Source organism: Malurus melanocephalus, unplaced genomic scaffold (assembly GCF_030028575.1).
Source record: "Malurus melanocephalus ecotype Western Australia unplaced genomic scaffold, MMel_1.1 scaffold_961, whole genome shotgun sequence".
In the NCBI taxonomy this organism is placed as follows: domain Eukaryota; kingdom Metazoa; phylum Chordata; class Aves; order Passeriformes; family Maluridae; genus Malurus; species Malurus melanocephalus.
In genome coordinates, this window is record NW_026624193.1 from 1 (window position 1) to 12,530 (window position 12,530).

The window sequence follows — 12,530 nt, forward strand, 5'->3', positions numbered from 1 at the left end:
GCTGGGGCTGAAACTCTGATTGGGGAGCTGAAATAAAATCCCCTGGCTTGCCTGAAATACAGACCCCGGGGCTGGAGGCCAAACAAAAATTGTAGCTGTGGAGATGAGACAAGGCAGAGCTGGAGGCAAAACAAACATCTCAGGCCTGAGCCCGGAATTGGGACAGCAGAGCCGCAGGCAAAGCAGCACAGAGCTCCATCTGAAATGATGACTCTGGGGTGCTTCGTATGGGCAGCACGAGCTGCAGTCATTGGTGGGGGACAGCAGCTGGCATAAAGCCTCTGGGACAGGCTCAGGGCTGAAACAAACAMTCGGGAGCAGGATCTCAGACAAAAAACAGGGCTGGAACAGAAAGCACTGTGCAGCTAGAAAAGTGACTGTGGGGCATGGGGCTAGCATGCACATCCTTGCTTTTATAACTCCCTAGCACTGGGTTCTAGTTACCCCAGAGCTGGAGAGGACCAAGCCCAGCTCCTTGGCACCAGTTAGACCAGCAGCACACAGCAGGGGTGGTACTGGGAGCCCGGGGCAAGCTTGCCCACCCAGGCGGGAGGGCGCAATACCACCCATAAAGCAGACACAGATCCTTCAGAACTGGATTTGATGGTCTATAAACAGTTTTTTTAAGATACCAAACTATTCCTTTACACATCTGAGTCTGCATTCTGCTACTCAGGGAGCAGCAGGCAGCTGTCACCAGATTAGCAGGGACAGCTTGTCAGCCCCTGCTTCCCCCCCTACAGCCCCTCTGCAAGCTCCCACCAGCTGCTGCTGCTTCTCTCTTCAGGCAAAAGTGCTTTGCCACTGCATGTGCAGGCTCCTGCAGGGGAGAGGGGAGAAGCCACTGTAGACACCTACAGCAAAGGCAGGAATGAGGGTCCCTCCCCTTCAGCCACCACAGGTCTCTCCAAGCCCAGAGATCGGCACTGGGTAACAGAAGGACCTGTGGCCTGCAGAAACCCCAGCTCCCAAGCACGTAGAGTAATCCACGGGAGGCAAAGATCATTCATGTCTGTCCAGAACCACTGATTATCCATTCTCAGCATCTGGATCCCTGCTTCAGGGTCTTTTCTGTCCAAAAGGGCTCTTCCATCTTGCCACCCAAACMTCTCAGTCCCCAAGAACTGGGTAGGAGAGTACAGGGACTGCAGCCCTGCCTGGCCCCACAGGGTCCCTCAGCCCACCCCACATGAGGGACCAAGGCTGTTTCTCCACCCCAGCAGATCGACTTGGCCCTTATCGCATGCACAATGGGCACAGTGATGATACAGAGGCCACAGGGCATAAATATCCTGYTTTTCGGGCCCACAGCCGGACAGAGCCCTCAGCGACTCCCACTCAGCTGCCGGGAATGTTCCTTGCCATTTCCACCGTGCATYCCAGCTGACTGGGAGCACAGGGTGGGAGGAGGTCAGGAGCCACAGAAGGGGGACCGGCACCTCTTGTCCTTCCTATTTCCAGGGAAGAGCTGTGCCTGCCATGTCCTGCTCGTGGCATCCAGCATGCAAAACACACATCCCGGGGATGGGCACAGGGATGCCCGGACAGCGCTCGGATGGACATGGATTAAGGTCTGCTCGTGGCTCCGCAGCCATGGGCTGCTCTGAACAGGAACCTGGAGATGCTTCACCCCAGACAGAGCCCGCCAACACTCCAAAAATATCCCAGGCAACAGCAGGCACCCGGCAATGCCGGCACGTTGTGTTTGCGGAGGGRCTCAGACAGCGATTCCCGGTGCCAACCTCCTGGAGCACCCACACCTCCACCAGGTATGTCCCACCCAYCCCCAATCCCTTTCCRTCCAGCCTGAGAACATCACCCAGCAGCAGTGTTAAAGCTAAGGCTATCTTTCCTCACAGAAATTAAATCATAAGCTGCAGTCCTCAGACATACCTTCAAATGAAAGGTTAGAGTTGGGTGACGTTTTGTTTGGATAAAGWTTGGAATTTTTTGGGGAGCCAGCTGGAACTACAGAACTGAAGCAAAAAATTCACAGATGGGTGAGGCTGGAGGTGCACTGAAGGCAGGAATGCCCATCCCTTTCCTCAGGGAAAAGAATTTCCAGAGGCCATTCCTAAGGCTCTGCACTGAAATCAGCTTCTGCGGGGAGGGATGTCCTCACCTGGGCACAGGGGCTGCCTCGGCACAGGCTGGGAGCRCGYGYGGCCACYGCCTTCTCCTGATTTAAAATATCAACTGCAGCCTGAGCTCAGGGTGGGTGAAATCAGCTGAATTCCAGGGAACTCTGTTCCATGYCCCCCAGGGATGTCAGCAGGGATGAGGGGATGAGGGTTAGAAATAGAAAATTCTGTGGAATAGAAACCTGTCCTTGCCCCAGTGCTGCTGAGCTTCCTTGGAACCTCTGTCAGTTCCTAACGCAGCTGGCATTAAAGCGGCAGCTTTGCGTGGACATATCCGTGCTCTGTGAAGCACTGTGAGGTTATTCCAGCAGGAATTCTGCAGGGAATTCGGGCCATGGCTATAATTCWAMWCTAGCAAAGCTGATCCTGAAACCCAAATCTGGGCACCACACGGAGAACAACCTTTGTSCTGCCCTGTCAGCTAAAGCCCCTGCGCTGGGAAATTTCAGCAGYCAAACGTATGGAATTGTCAAAATCCCAGCAAGCAGCATCCCCCAAAGGGACAATCCAAGTGCCAGGGCATGAGTGCTCGTGTCCTTCCGCTGCTGCYRGCGGGACAAATTCTCCTCTGCACAGTCGGCGCCGAATGGGCGGGRGCTCGGAGCGGGAGGGACGCGAGAGCGGATCGGCTGCTGGACGAGGCAGCCTAGGACCRCAGACGAGGCTGCTGGAATCTAATCGCTGTCAACTGAAAACATCCCTTCCCTGGCACAAGACAGGAACCAAAACAGATCCCCAGGCTGGTGGGCAGCAGCCACCTCTATTCTGGGGCTCTGATTCTGCTGTTCCTACCAGCTCCTGARCAGCRTTAGGGCCACTGGGATGGAGTTCAAATCCCAACAAACCCCAGAGCCCACAGAGGGAACAATCCCAGCAGAGAAATGCAGTGTTGTCAKCAGAAGCTGAAATGATCTGTTAAAAATGCTTTGACAGCACTGCAGTGGCATTCCCAGGAACCTTCTTAATGCTCTTGGTCCCATKTTAATGTATTTTTAGTGCCTCCATGGGCAGCTAGTAGAATTTATCCTGGCATTTAGAGGTTGAGCAAGGTTCAACAACAATTCCAAAAGAGGAAAAAAGGGAGAAATTAACTGAACTTATTACCAATAAAATCAGAGTAAGATAATGAGAAGTAAAACAAATCTTTAAAACACCTCCCCCCCTCCCGCCCCCGCCCCTTTCCCTTTTCTCCTTCCCATGATTTACTTTATTCCAAATTCTCTGCCTCCTCCCCAGGAGCAGTGCAGAAAGATCAGAATGGAGGTTACAGTCAATTCATGCCACTGCTTGCCCCTCAGGAAGAGTCCTTGCRCCGCTCCAGCATGAGGTCCCTCCTACAGGAGACAGTTCTCCAYGACTTTCTCTCAGATGAGTCCTTCTCATGGGCTGTGATTCTTCATCGGCTGCTCCACTGTGAGTGGACTCTTCATCAGCTGCCTTCGCTGTGGTCAGTYGTTTCGGAACTGCTCTGAAGTGGGTCACGAGTCCTACCAGGAAATCTTCTGCAGTCTGGGCTTCTCTCCGCAGGCTCACAGCTCCTTCCACGATCTGCTCCAACACGGCTCTTCCACAGGGTCTAGGTGGATTTCTGCTTCCCTCCTGTGGACCTCCGTGCACTGCAGGAGGACGACCTGCTTTGCTATGGKCTCCAACATGGGCTGCAGGGAAATCTCAGCTCCAGTACCTGAAACACCTCCTCCCCGTCCTTCCTAGCTGACTTTGGTGTCTGCAGAGCTGTTTCTCTCACATATTCTCAGTCATCACTTCTCTGGCAGCAATTGCTACTGCCCAATATTTTTTCCTTCTTAAATATGTTACCCCAGAGGTGCTACTACCGTGGCTGAAGGTCTCAGCCTTGGCCAGTGGCATCCTGGAGCCGGCTAGCATTGTCTCTGCCAGATGTAAGGGAAGCTTCCAGCCAGCAGCTTCTCTTAGAAGCTACTCGTGTAGTCTCCCTGCTACCAAAACCTTGCCATGCAAACTAATGCACATATGAACATCACAGAAGCCTAAATATAAGCAAGAATAAGTCCAATCTAAAGTTTTGTTACAAGTCTACAAGTTTTTCCTCCTGCACAGGAAAAACATGCCAACTATGGCATAGGCACTCTGTTGAACTTTTCCTGCGTTCTTCTTTCCTTCTGCTTCTCTSTCCAGATTCAAAGGAGCTTCTCATCATGAGCTTATCTAATGAACAGTGAAAGATACACAGTTTTTTCTGAGTTTCTATCCATGCCGCATCACTTTTCCCATCGTGACCGAAAGCAGAGAGTCATTTACGGCAGCGCTGATTTAGAATATCAACTTCACTACAGTATTCACATGAACAGCACAATTCACAAGCCACCATGGTGAGCCGTTTCTTTCTATTAGATTGTCTCCTTAAGAACAAAAAGAAAGACCAATAAAGGATATGTGAGATAATAATATTAAGATCATCTTCAAATGCTTCATTTATCATAGTCACAGAATGATTGGGGTAGGAAGAGACCTCAAAGATCATCTTGTTTTAGCTACATGCCATGGGGCTAGAGCAGGTTACTCCAAGCCTGGTTCAGTGTAGCCTTGAACATTCCCATAGACTTGGTTGTACAAGAGGAGAATAAGTAGGACAAAGAGTATATAAAAGATTTGATCTCTCAAGTAATTCTTCTGCTTTGGAAATCTGAGTAGCATATTTTCTCTAGTTACAGAAGCTGCTCCAAACTGTTGACTTGCTAGAATTCTTTGATCACAGAAAGCTCAAACAGCTGCAGCTGGGGACAGATGTGTGACTATCAGACTGGCTTTCCTTTCGGTTCTTGTGATCATCTGACTAAAGCTGTTTCTGCAGAGACTACCAAATCTGAGCACATCTAAGGTGTGGACAACCATGCTGGTGTTTATGAACCGATAGCATGACAAGAACAGCGCAAGTTACATTCTTTTGATAGTTCTTTACRCTAATAACAGTTTGAAATTCTTCTTTTGTATTTCAGAATATTTCCCCTGCGCTCGACCACCCAGTTCTGCTAGTGCTCTTCACAAACTTGGCATTACTTTCAGTCAATTTCAAAGTGACAGTCTGGGACACAGAATAAAATGGAAATTTGTGCCCTGAAATTTGGCCTTTAAATTTTAGAAAGACAAGTAAAATATTGCCACCCAGATCCAGTTTTTCTGAACCTGCTCTGCATTTATGTGGCTAAGCGTCAGTATTTGTACAGGAACATGCACTCGGATGCACAAATATAGCAGTGTCTTTCTGTTCCTACTTCCATATTCAAATTTATGAAATTTTGTTTTTAAAAATGCTGTCTCTCCTTCCTTGTGTTTCTACACCCTTCTGTCTATTGCCACAGCATTTTCTCCCAGCTTGATTTATACGCTATGCCGACGGTTGTTAATCATGGCCACAATGTGTGACAGGTCCAAACTTTTCATCATAACCTCCATGAACTCCTCATCTTTCCTTGCTCCCTCCACAAATTCATCCAGAGAAAGTTCACCTGTGGCAGACAAAAATAAAAGGCATCAGAATCCACACTGGACAGGAAAAGGAGTACAGTAATCTAACTGTAGAGAACACTTACTATATAGGCCGTTCTTATATATAGGCTGGTCTTACATACTTACTATATTATTGTTCTAAAGCACTGTTCTAAAGACCTCAGAGAGTCTTCTTAAGCTTTCATGAAAACACCCCCAGTATCCAGACAACACCGGCTTCCCTTTTTTTCCCATACAAGGGAAGGGGCATGCAAGAAAGGACAATAGAAGTGGGTATGTAAGGAGTGGGATCACAGCATGCTTTTTGGCTTGACCTGTCAGAGTACTAACCTGCCCTAGACTTGCTGTTTTTCAAGGATAAAGCAAATGACAGAAGGAGCCTGTGACAGGTAGAAATAGATTATTCTGTCCTAGGCCAAAAAGCCCTTGTGCAGGGAAGCTGCTCAGCAGAGTTATTCTGGAATAAAAAAAAAGCCTGTYGGAAACTACGAGCACCTGAAGTAGCAAAGAGATATCTCTCAGGGACATACAGGGGCCACGGTGACATTGGCCAACTTTTGACTGAGAGCTTCGTGTTCTTGCTGTACTGCCTGCGGCAGACACGGTGAAGAAACTCCGACATTCAACGTTGAATTCTAGTTCTTCCTTTCCCTGCTGAAATGTCTAGGAGCAGCTGGGGCCATTCGGTAATAYTTCCGACTTCTATCTGGCATAAACTATGCAGCAACATACAAAAAGGAAAACAAAATACCCCTCCAAAACCCCACTACCAAACTCATGTGGACAGGACAAAGCTGAGACTCAGTACGGGAAAAAATCGTGTCACACTGATTGCGTATAATGCCGGGAGAAAAATAATTTTTGGTCCGTGGAGAATGCATTAGTGGCTGAGAATGCAAACAGAAAGAGAATATGAAATGAAGAGCCATAAAGTGGAATCGAGAAAGGAAGAAATGGATGTTACTCTGTAGAACAGAGACTGAGCTCAATGACAAAGCAGGAATCTTACCATCGCCATTCACATCAATCCTGTCAAAGACTCGGTTGGTGAACTCTTCTGCACTAGTTTCATGGTCACCTCCATTAATAGCTCGAATAGCCTAAAATAAAACAGCAAGGATACAGAGCTGTCTAATGACTCCCAGACCGATTTCACAGGTCGGCGTAGATTCAGAATAAGACAGTCACGCTTGATACCTTCCCCATACAAATGAATGAGCAACAGAGTAAAACAAAGCACAAATCATTGGACTTTATGGAAGACACTGAAGGGTGCAAAGAGAGCATGGCTCTGGAGTATGGACTGAGCAGTAAAACCCGGAGGATGGGCCCAATTCTGCTTAGGTACAGTTTATGTGCTGCAGAAATGGCAGAATCAGAATCCACCTCATTGATCCGCTTTGGCCCACTCTGTGACCCTATGCTGCATCGAGCCCCAGAACCGCTGTCAAAYGACCTCCACACTTGACGTGAAATTCCTTTGTTGCACATTGTGCTAATTTATTTCTATTCTTATTTCACGATTTCCATTTCAATATTGCTTCCTGTGTATATGGCTTCTCCCTAAAGCTCACTAGAAATTCACTTTCATCTTGAGAAACTTAAGGCATTATCCACTTCTGTTTGCTACAATTCTTCTTATTCAAAACTACATATTGCAGGGTTCTCTCTTCTTTCGATGCTAATTATTTCCTTTGTTTAAGGATGTCCATGAAATATGTGATTCCAGAGCCTTTATACTGATTCTAAGACTATTCATTTTCTAGTTTTTACTCTTTGGTATTTGGTAATTTTCTTCACTGTTTTTCAAATGCTATTTTGCTAAAACTAAGTATCATCTCAGCAACTTTCTAAGGTTACCAAAAAAAGACACTGAACTACACCCACAAAATCCAAAGGGCAATAAATTGCTTTCCACCAATTGCTGCCCATAGGACTTGTTTTTCAAAAGCTCTGTGTTAACTATTGCTATCTGTTGCTTCACTGTAATGTCTGAGAATTTCTATTTCAAGCTACTAGTAGGAGGCTGTATGGTATTACTGTTACTGATTTTGGTCAAGTTTCTTTGATACCCAGCTCTAAAATTTGTATCCAGATCGGAATGCATTACTAACATCTTATTAGTGCTTTATCAAATCAGTTTTATGACATGTCATATTCAGAAATGTAATTTATTTAGGGTCATTTATTCTTTCCTGCATCTTGGTATTTCCCATTAACTGCAAAATMATCTGAATTTGCAGCATAATTCACTCTGAGAAATTTACAGTGATCTTTATACCCGTAATTCCAACCCCATCCACAATAGTGTCTTGGTTTGATTTGCACACAATTCTTTCCATTCTCAACCATTCTTTTTCAGGCTATTCGTCAGAGTCAGAAATGTTTTATTACATGGATATTTAGGAGCTGATTCCAAAAAGCAAACTGGGAGTAATTCTCCAACTTCTCATGGGGAAAAGAACACGTGAAGGACACATTGCAGAGACGGCAAGGGACAGTCACAGCTTCCAAGAAACCTTGGAAAKTGAAATTTAGGTCCCAAACAACTAAAACAATGTTACGGTTAGCTATGCTGTAACATAAACTGTGGGGACAAAGAAAAGTCTGTCAAGTCTGCTTATACCTTAATGATATTGAGCAGTTCATGTCGATCAATGCAGCCATTGCCATCTACATCGTAGAGCTTGAAATACCACCGCAATTTCTGCTCCATCTTCCCTCGGAGAACGAGGCTGAGGGCAGCCACATATTCCATGAAGTCAATATATCCATCCTGTGGGAAAGCAAAATCCAAATTGTGAAGGGAATAAACTGAGGAAGTTACTGCTCTGCAGTTCTTTTACCTTATTGCTCTTTAGATTCACAACTGAAAGAGAAAGGCAAACAAATGGCASAGAGACTTGGACTTAGGAAAAATCTTTAGTGCACAGACATGCTATTTCTTTCACCACTAAATACCTGGGTTCCTAAAGTTATGATCTATTACGTGTATATGCTCATCCCTCGCAGTGAGGGAACCTCGTTGTCCGTGTGAAAAAAGCCCTCTCTGTGCACCAAAGCCGACCGCCTTTGGCTGCTGGGAGACAATATTATGCCCAGCCCATTGGCTGACAGTTTTCTGTACTAGTCTGCTCTGCCTTTGTCAGAAACTATGCCATTSCACTAAGCCACAGATCTCTTCTCCATTCTCTGGAAAATAAAGTGACTGGGAATATTTTTGAAAATACATGGAGAATKATTTGACCACTGGAAAAATGTTAAGTATTTAGATTTTTAATATTCCATTTCTTAATCCAGAAACTAAAAAAGCTCTTGTTTCTTCTGCAAGAAAAACGCCACATAGTAATGGTTCATAGGCCATAGATTTACCACTGACTAAAATTTGAAGGGGTTAAAAACAAACCACAAACAAAACACATATCTAGGTCAAAGATTCCCAATAACTACTTCACAAATAACAGAGGGAAAAAATGAAACTTTCAATTATTGAGATATTTAAACAAAGTCAGACGCCTTTATGAAATTGATGTAAATAAACATATGTAAAAAGGTGAATGTAGGTGAACTAGCAGAGCACTGATGTTTTACAGCAAGGATCACAACATTTAAAATATTCATTTAGGGTGGGAAGAAGGGCACGACAGGCTGAGAGAGTTATGACTGATCAGCCTGGAGAACAGAACACTCCCAGGAGACTTTGGTGCCCCTTCCAGTACTTAATGGGGRCTTACAAGGGGGCTGGAGAGGTACTTTGGACAAGAGCATGTAGTGATAGGACACAGGGAAAATGGCCTTAAACTGCAGAAGGGCGGGTTTAAATTAAGCTTTAGGACGGAATTGMGGACTGTGAGGGTGGTGAGGCCCTGGCACRGGTTTCCCAGAGCAACTGTGACTGCTCCTGCATCCCTGGCAGTGCCCAAGGCCAGGCTGGACGGGATAGTGSAAGATGTCCCTGCCCATGACGCTATTCAAGTCCCTTCCACCCAGACCATTCCATGCCTCTATGACTCTGTGCTGCCCCTCCCTACCATGCTCAGCACACAGAACAGGCCCCTCTGTGACAGCAGCCCTGGGCCGGGRCAGTGTGAGCACCTTGAAGGCCGTGGGTGCCGTGTCGGTGGCCGCAGGAAAGGTGTCACCTCAATTCTGGCCACTGCCACTCGCRCTGGCACCGATGGCTTTGCTGTGGCTGCTCATCCTGCTGGCCCTGGCCAGCCCCGTGGTGAGCAACTGGGACACCTGCAGGTGAGTGGTCCTACACAGGGGGTTCCCTGTAGGGGCCCCAAATGTTCCCCACACCACSGCGTTCCAGCCTCAGCCCATGGAGGAGGAGCCTCAGTCGCTGGCCAGTGCCTAGCTACTGGCACAACCTGTCTGCAGGGCTGCAGCAGAGCTGGGGGGSACAGATGCACCCCTCAGGGGTCTCTGGCCCTCCTGCCACTCAGCGCTGGGCTGAAAAGAACAATGGGGGACCTTCAGCCTGAGTAACAGCAGCCACCAAGGAGGCCAGTGATATCTTTGTGCTTACAGAAGGACCTGTGGGCTCTGGCCCATGGCTTCTGACCACAGCTCTGTGGCTTCTGCTGCTGGCACCTCCCACGTCACGGGTGGCACCAGTGTCCAGCCAGGGGCCTGGCCCAGCATCGTCAGCATCCAGGCCACCTGGGAGAATGACACGTGGCACATGTGCTCCGGTGTCCTTCTCAGCTCCCAGTGGGTCCTCACGGTCGCGCACTGCTTCGCCAGGGGCGGGTAAGGAACAGCAGGGACAGAGATGTCCCCACAGCGCGGGCAGGTGCCCGGGTCACAGCACCCCGTGCCGCTCCCGGCCCGGCTCTTTCCGCTCCGCCTCCCTCTCTGCCCTGGGAAGCAGAAGGCCGGGAAATGCTGGAAATGCAGCTCTGCTCCCTGTCACCCCTGTGTCCATCCGCTCCACAGGGACATCTCCACGTGGGAGGTGGTGATTGGGGCCACGGATCTGACCCRRCTGGGCCCTGAGGCTGAGGTGCGCCGCATCCAGAGGCTCCTGGTGCACCAGCACTACGTGSCTTCCACGGCAASGAACGACATCGCCCTGCTGGAGCTGGACCAGCCCGTGGAGTGCAGYGACTACATCCAGCTGGGCTGTGTGCCCGACGCCTCGCTGAGGGTCTCTGAGCTGAAATCCTGCTACATCGCCGGCTGGGATTTTGCCACGGGTGAGTTTCCAAACAATGTGCGCTCCGAGGGTGCGCTGGGCACCCTGCACTGATGGGCTGGCCACAGACAGAGCCCGGCTGCAGGACGGCAGCGGAGCCGGGGCTCCCAGCAGCCCGGGCTGGGCAAGGAGCCCTCGCCCAAGAGGGGCCGTGGAACGGGATGAGGTGCCTTTAAGGCGCCTTCCCACCCAAACAATTCCGGGAYTCTGTGAAGCCTCTGGAGAYAGCTCTGGCCCCTGTCCCGGAGCCAACAGCAGGGACACAGCTGGACAATGTCGCCCCATGGGCAGAGGCAATCCCGGGGAAGGGGAAAAAGTGGTCCTGGGGAAGGGGCAGAGCCCCGGGGAGGGGAGGAGATGGGCACTGAGCTGATAGGGACTCATTCCCCTCTGTGCCCACAGCTCAGGGATCAGGCATGGTGCTGCGGGAGGCCAAGGTCCACCTCATGGACACAGAGCTGTGCAACAGCAGCCGGTGGTACGCGGGGACCATCCATCCCCGCACCCTGTGCGCTGGGTACCCACAGGGCAGCATCGACACCTGCCAGGTAGGAGCCCCCAAACAGCCCAGCCTGTCCCGTGTCCCTGGGCTGCCCTTCCCATCCCCCTCTGAGGGTTCTTGTCCCATGTCCCATGTCCGCTGTCCCTGGGCTGCCCTTCCCATCCCCATCTGAGGGTCCTTGTCCCATGTCCCATGTCCGCTGTCCCCGGGCTGCCCTTCCTTTCCCCACCTGAGGGTCCCTGTCCCCTTCTCCCCAAGGCCTGGTCCCGCCCACAAAGCCCATCCAGCTCTCCTGGCRGTCCCAAAGTGACCCTGGAACATCTGTTCTCTGCACGTCTGGGACCAATGTGCAGGGGTGGGAGAACYCCTGACTCATTCCCAGCTGAGGGCCTGGAGGCTCCAGCCCATAGGCAGAGCCTTCCCGTGCTGGGAATGCAAATGTGGCGGGAGCTGGGAGAGAGGAGCCAGCCCTGGCRCTGGCAGCAGCTCCCCACAGCCCCTGAGCCCTCTCTCCYGGTGCAGGGGGACAGCGGGGGTCCCCTCGTCTGCAAGGACAACACGACGGACTATTTCTGGCTCGTGGGCCTGAACAGTTGGGGAAGAGGCTGTGAAAGAGCCAGGCACCCCGGGATCTACACCTCCACTCAGCACTTCTACAACTGGATCCTGCTGCAGACGGGCCTGAGCCCGGCAGAAAGAGTTGGTCCAGCACCAGAGCCAGTCGCCACCTCGATCCCAGAGCAGCGTCTGAAACCGGCAGCAGAGGGATACATCGGCTTGACCCCTGAGCACAGCCAGAGACCAGCGCTGGCATCCTCGGGCACACTGATGCCCATGGCCTTCCCACACCAGATCCTGGCGCAATTCTGGAATCTGGTGCAGGAGTTCCCGCAGTTTCTGAAGGACAAAAAGGTTTGAGCAGCAGTGGGACGAGCAGGATCCAGGGCTACAGTGGACCGTGSCATTTCCTGCTGGGCCAAAGGTAGCCTTGGGGCCAGAGACTTCTCTATGCTGCCCATGCTGCTCTGCTGCGGCCACGCCGATGCTGACGTGACCGAGGTGTTGAAGTAAAGTTTCTGTGTTCACCATTAACCGTGTTTTCAGCCCTGCTCAGTGCACCCACGGGCTTGGAGAGTCACTGCTCTGTCTGTCCGTCTGCTGTGCTGTTCACATTCGTTCTTCAGCCTGGAGAAGGCTC

At 50.1% G+C, this 12,530-nt stretch overlaps 2 protein-coding genes across 2 annotated transcripts in view; one reads left to right on the top strand and one right to left on the bottom strand.

Moving 5' to 3' along the window:
* Positions 1 to 3,707: 3,707 nt before the first annotated feature.
* GUCA1A (guanylate cyclase activator 1A) overlaps positions 3,708 to 12,530 on the bottom strand; it is a 10,968-nt gene continuing 2,145 nt past the window's right edge. The window contains exons 2-4 of the mRNA XM_057386397.1: positions 8,257 to 8,406; positions 6,640 to 6,730; positions 3,708 to 5,629 (exon numbers count right to left, since the gene is read on the bottom strand). Coding sequence (XP_057242380.1) covers positions 5,502 to 5,629; positions 6,640 to 6,730; positions 8,257 to 8,406 — 369 coding nt within the window. The 3' untranslated portion in view covers positions 3,708 to 5,501. The remainder of the gene's footprint in view (positions 5,630 to 6,639; positions 6,731 to 8,256; positions 8,407 to 12,530) is intronic.
* On the top strand, positions 9,143 to 12,515 carry LOC130585773 (acrosin-like). Its single transcript, XM_057386396.1, has 5 exons — positions 9,143 to 9,878; positions 10,164 to 10,385; positions 10,572 to 10,848; positions 11,238 to 11,378; positions 11,855 to 12,515. Exons 1-5 carry the CDS (start codon positions 9,580 to 9,582, stop codon positions 12,248 to 12,250), a joined length of 1,335 nt encoding a protein of 444 aa, XP_057242379.1. The 5' UTR covers positions 9,143 to 9,579; the 3' UTR covers positions 12,251 to 12,515.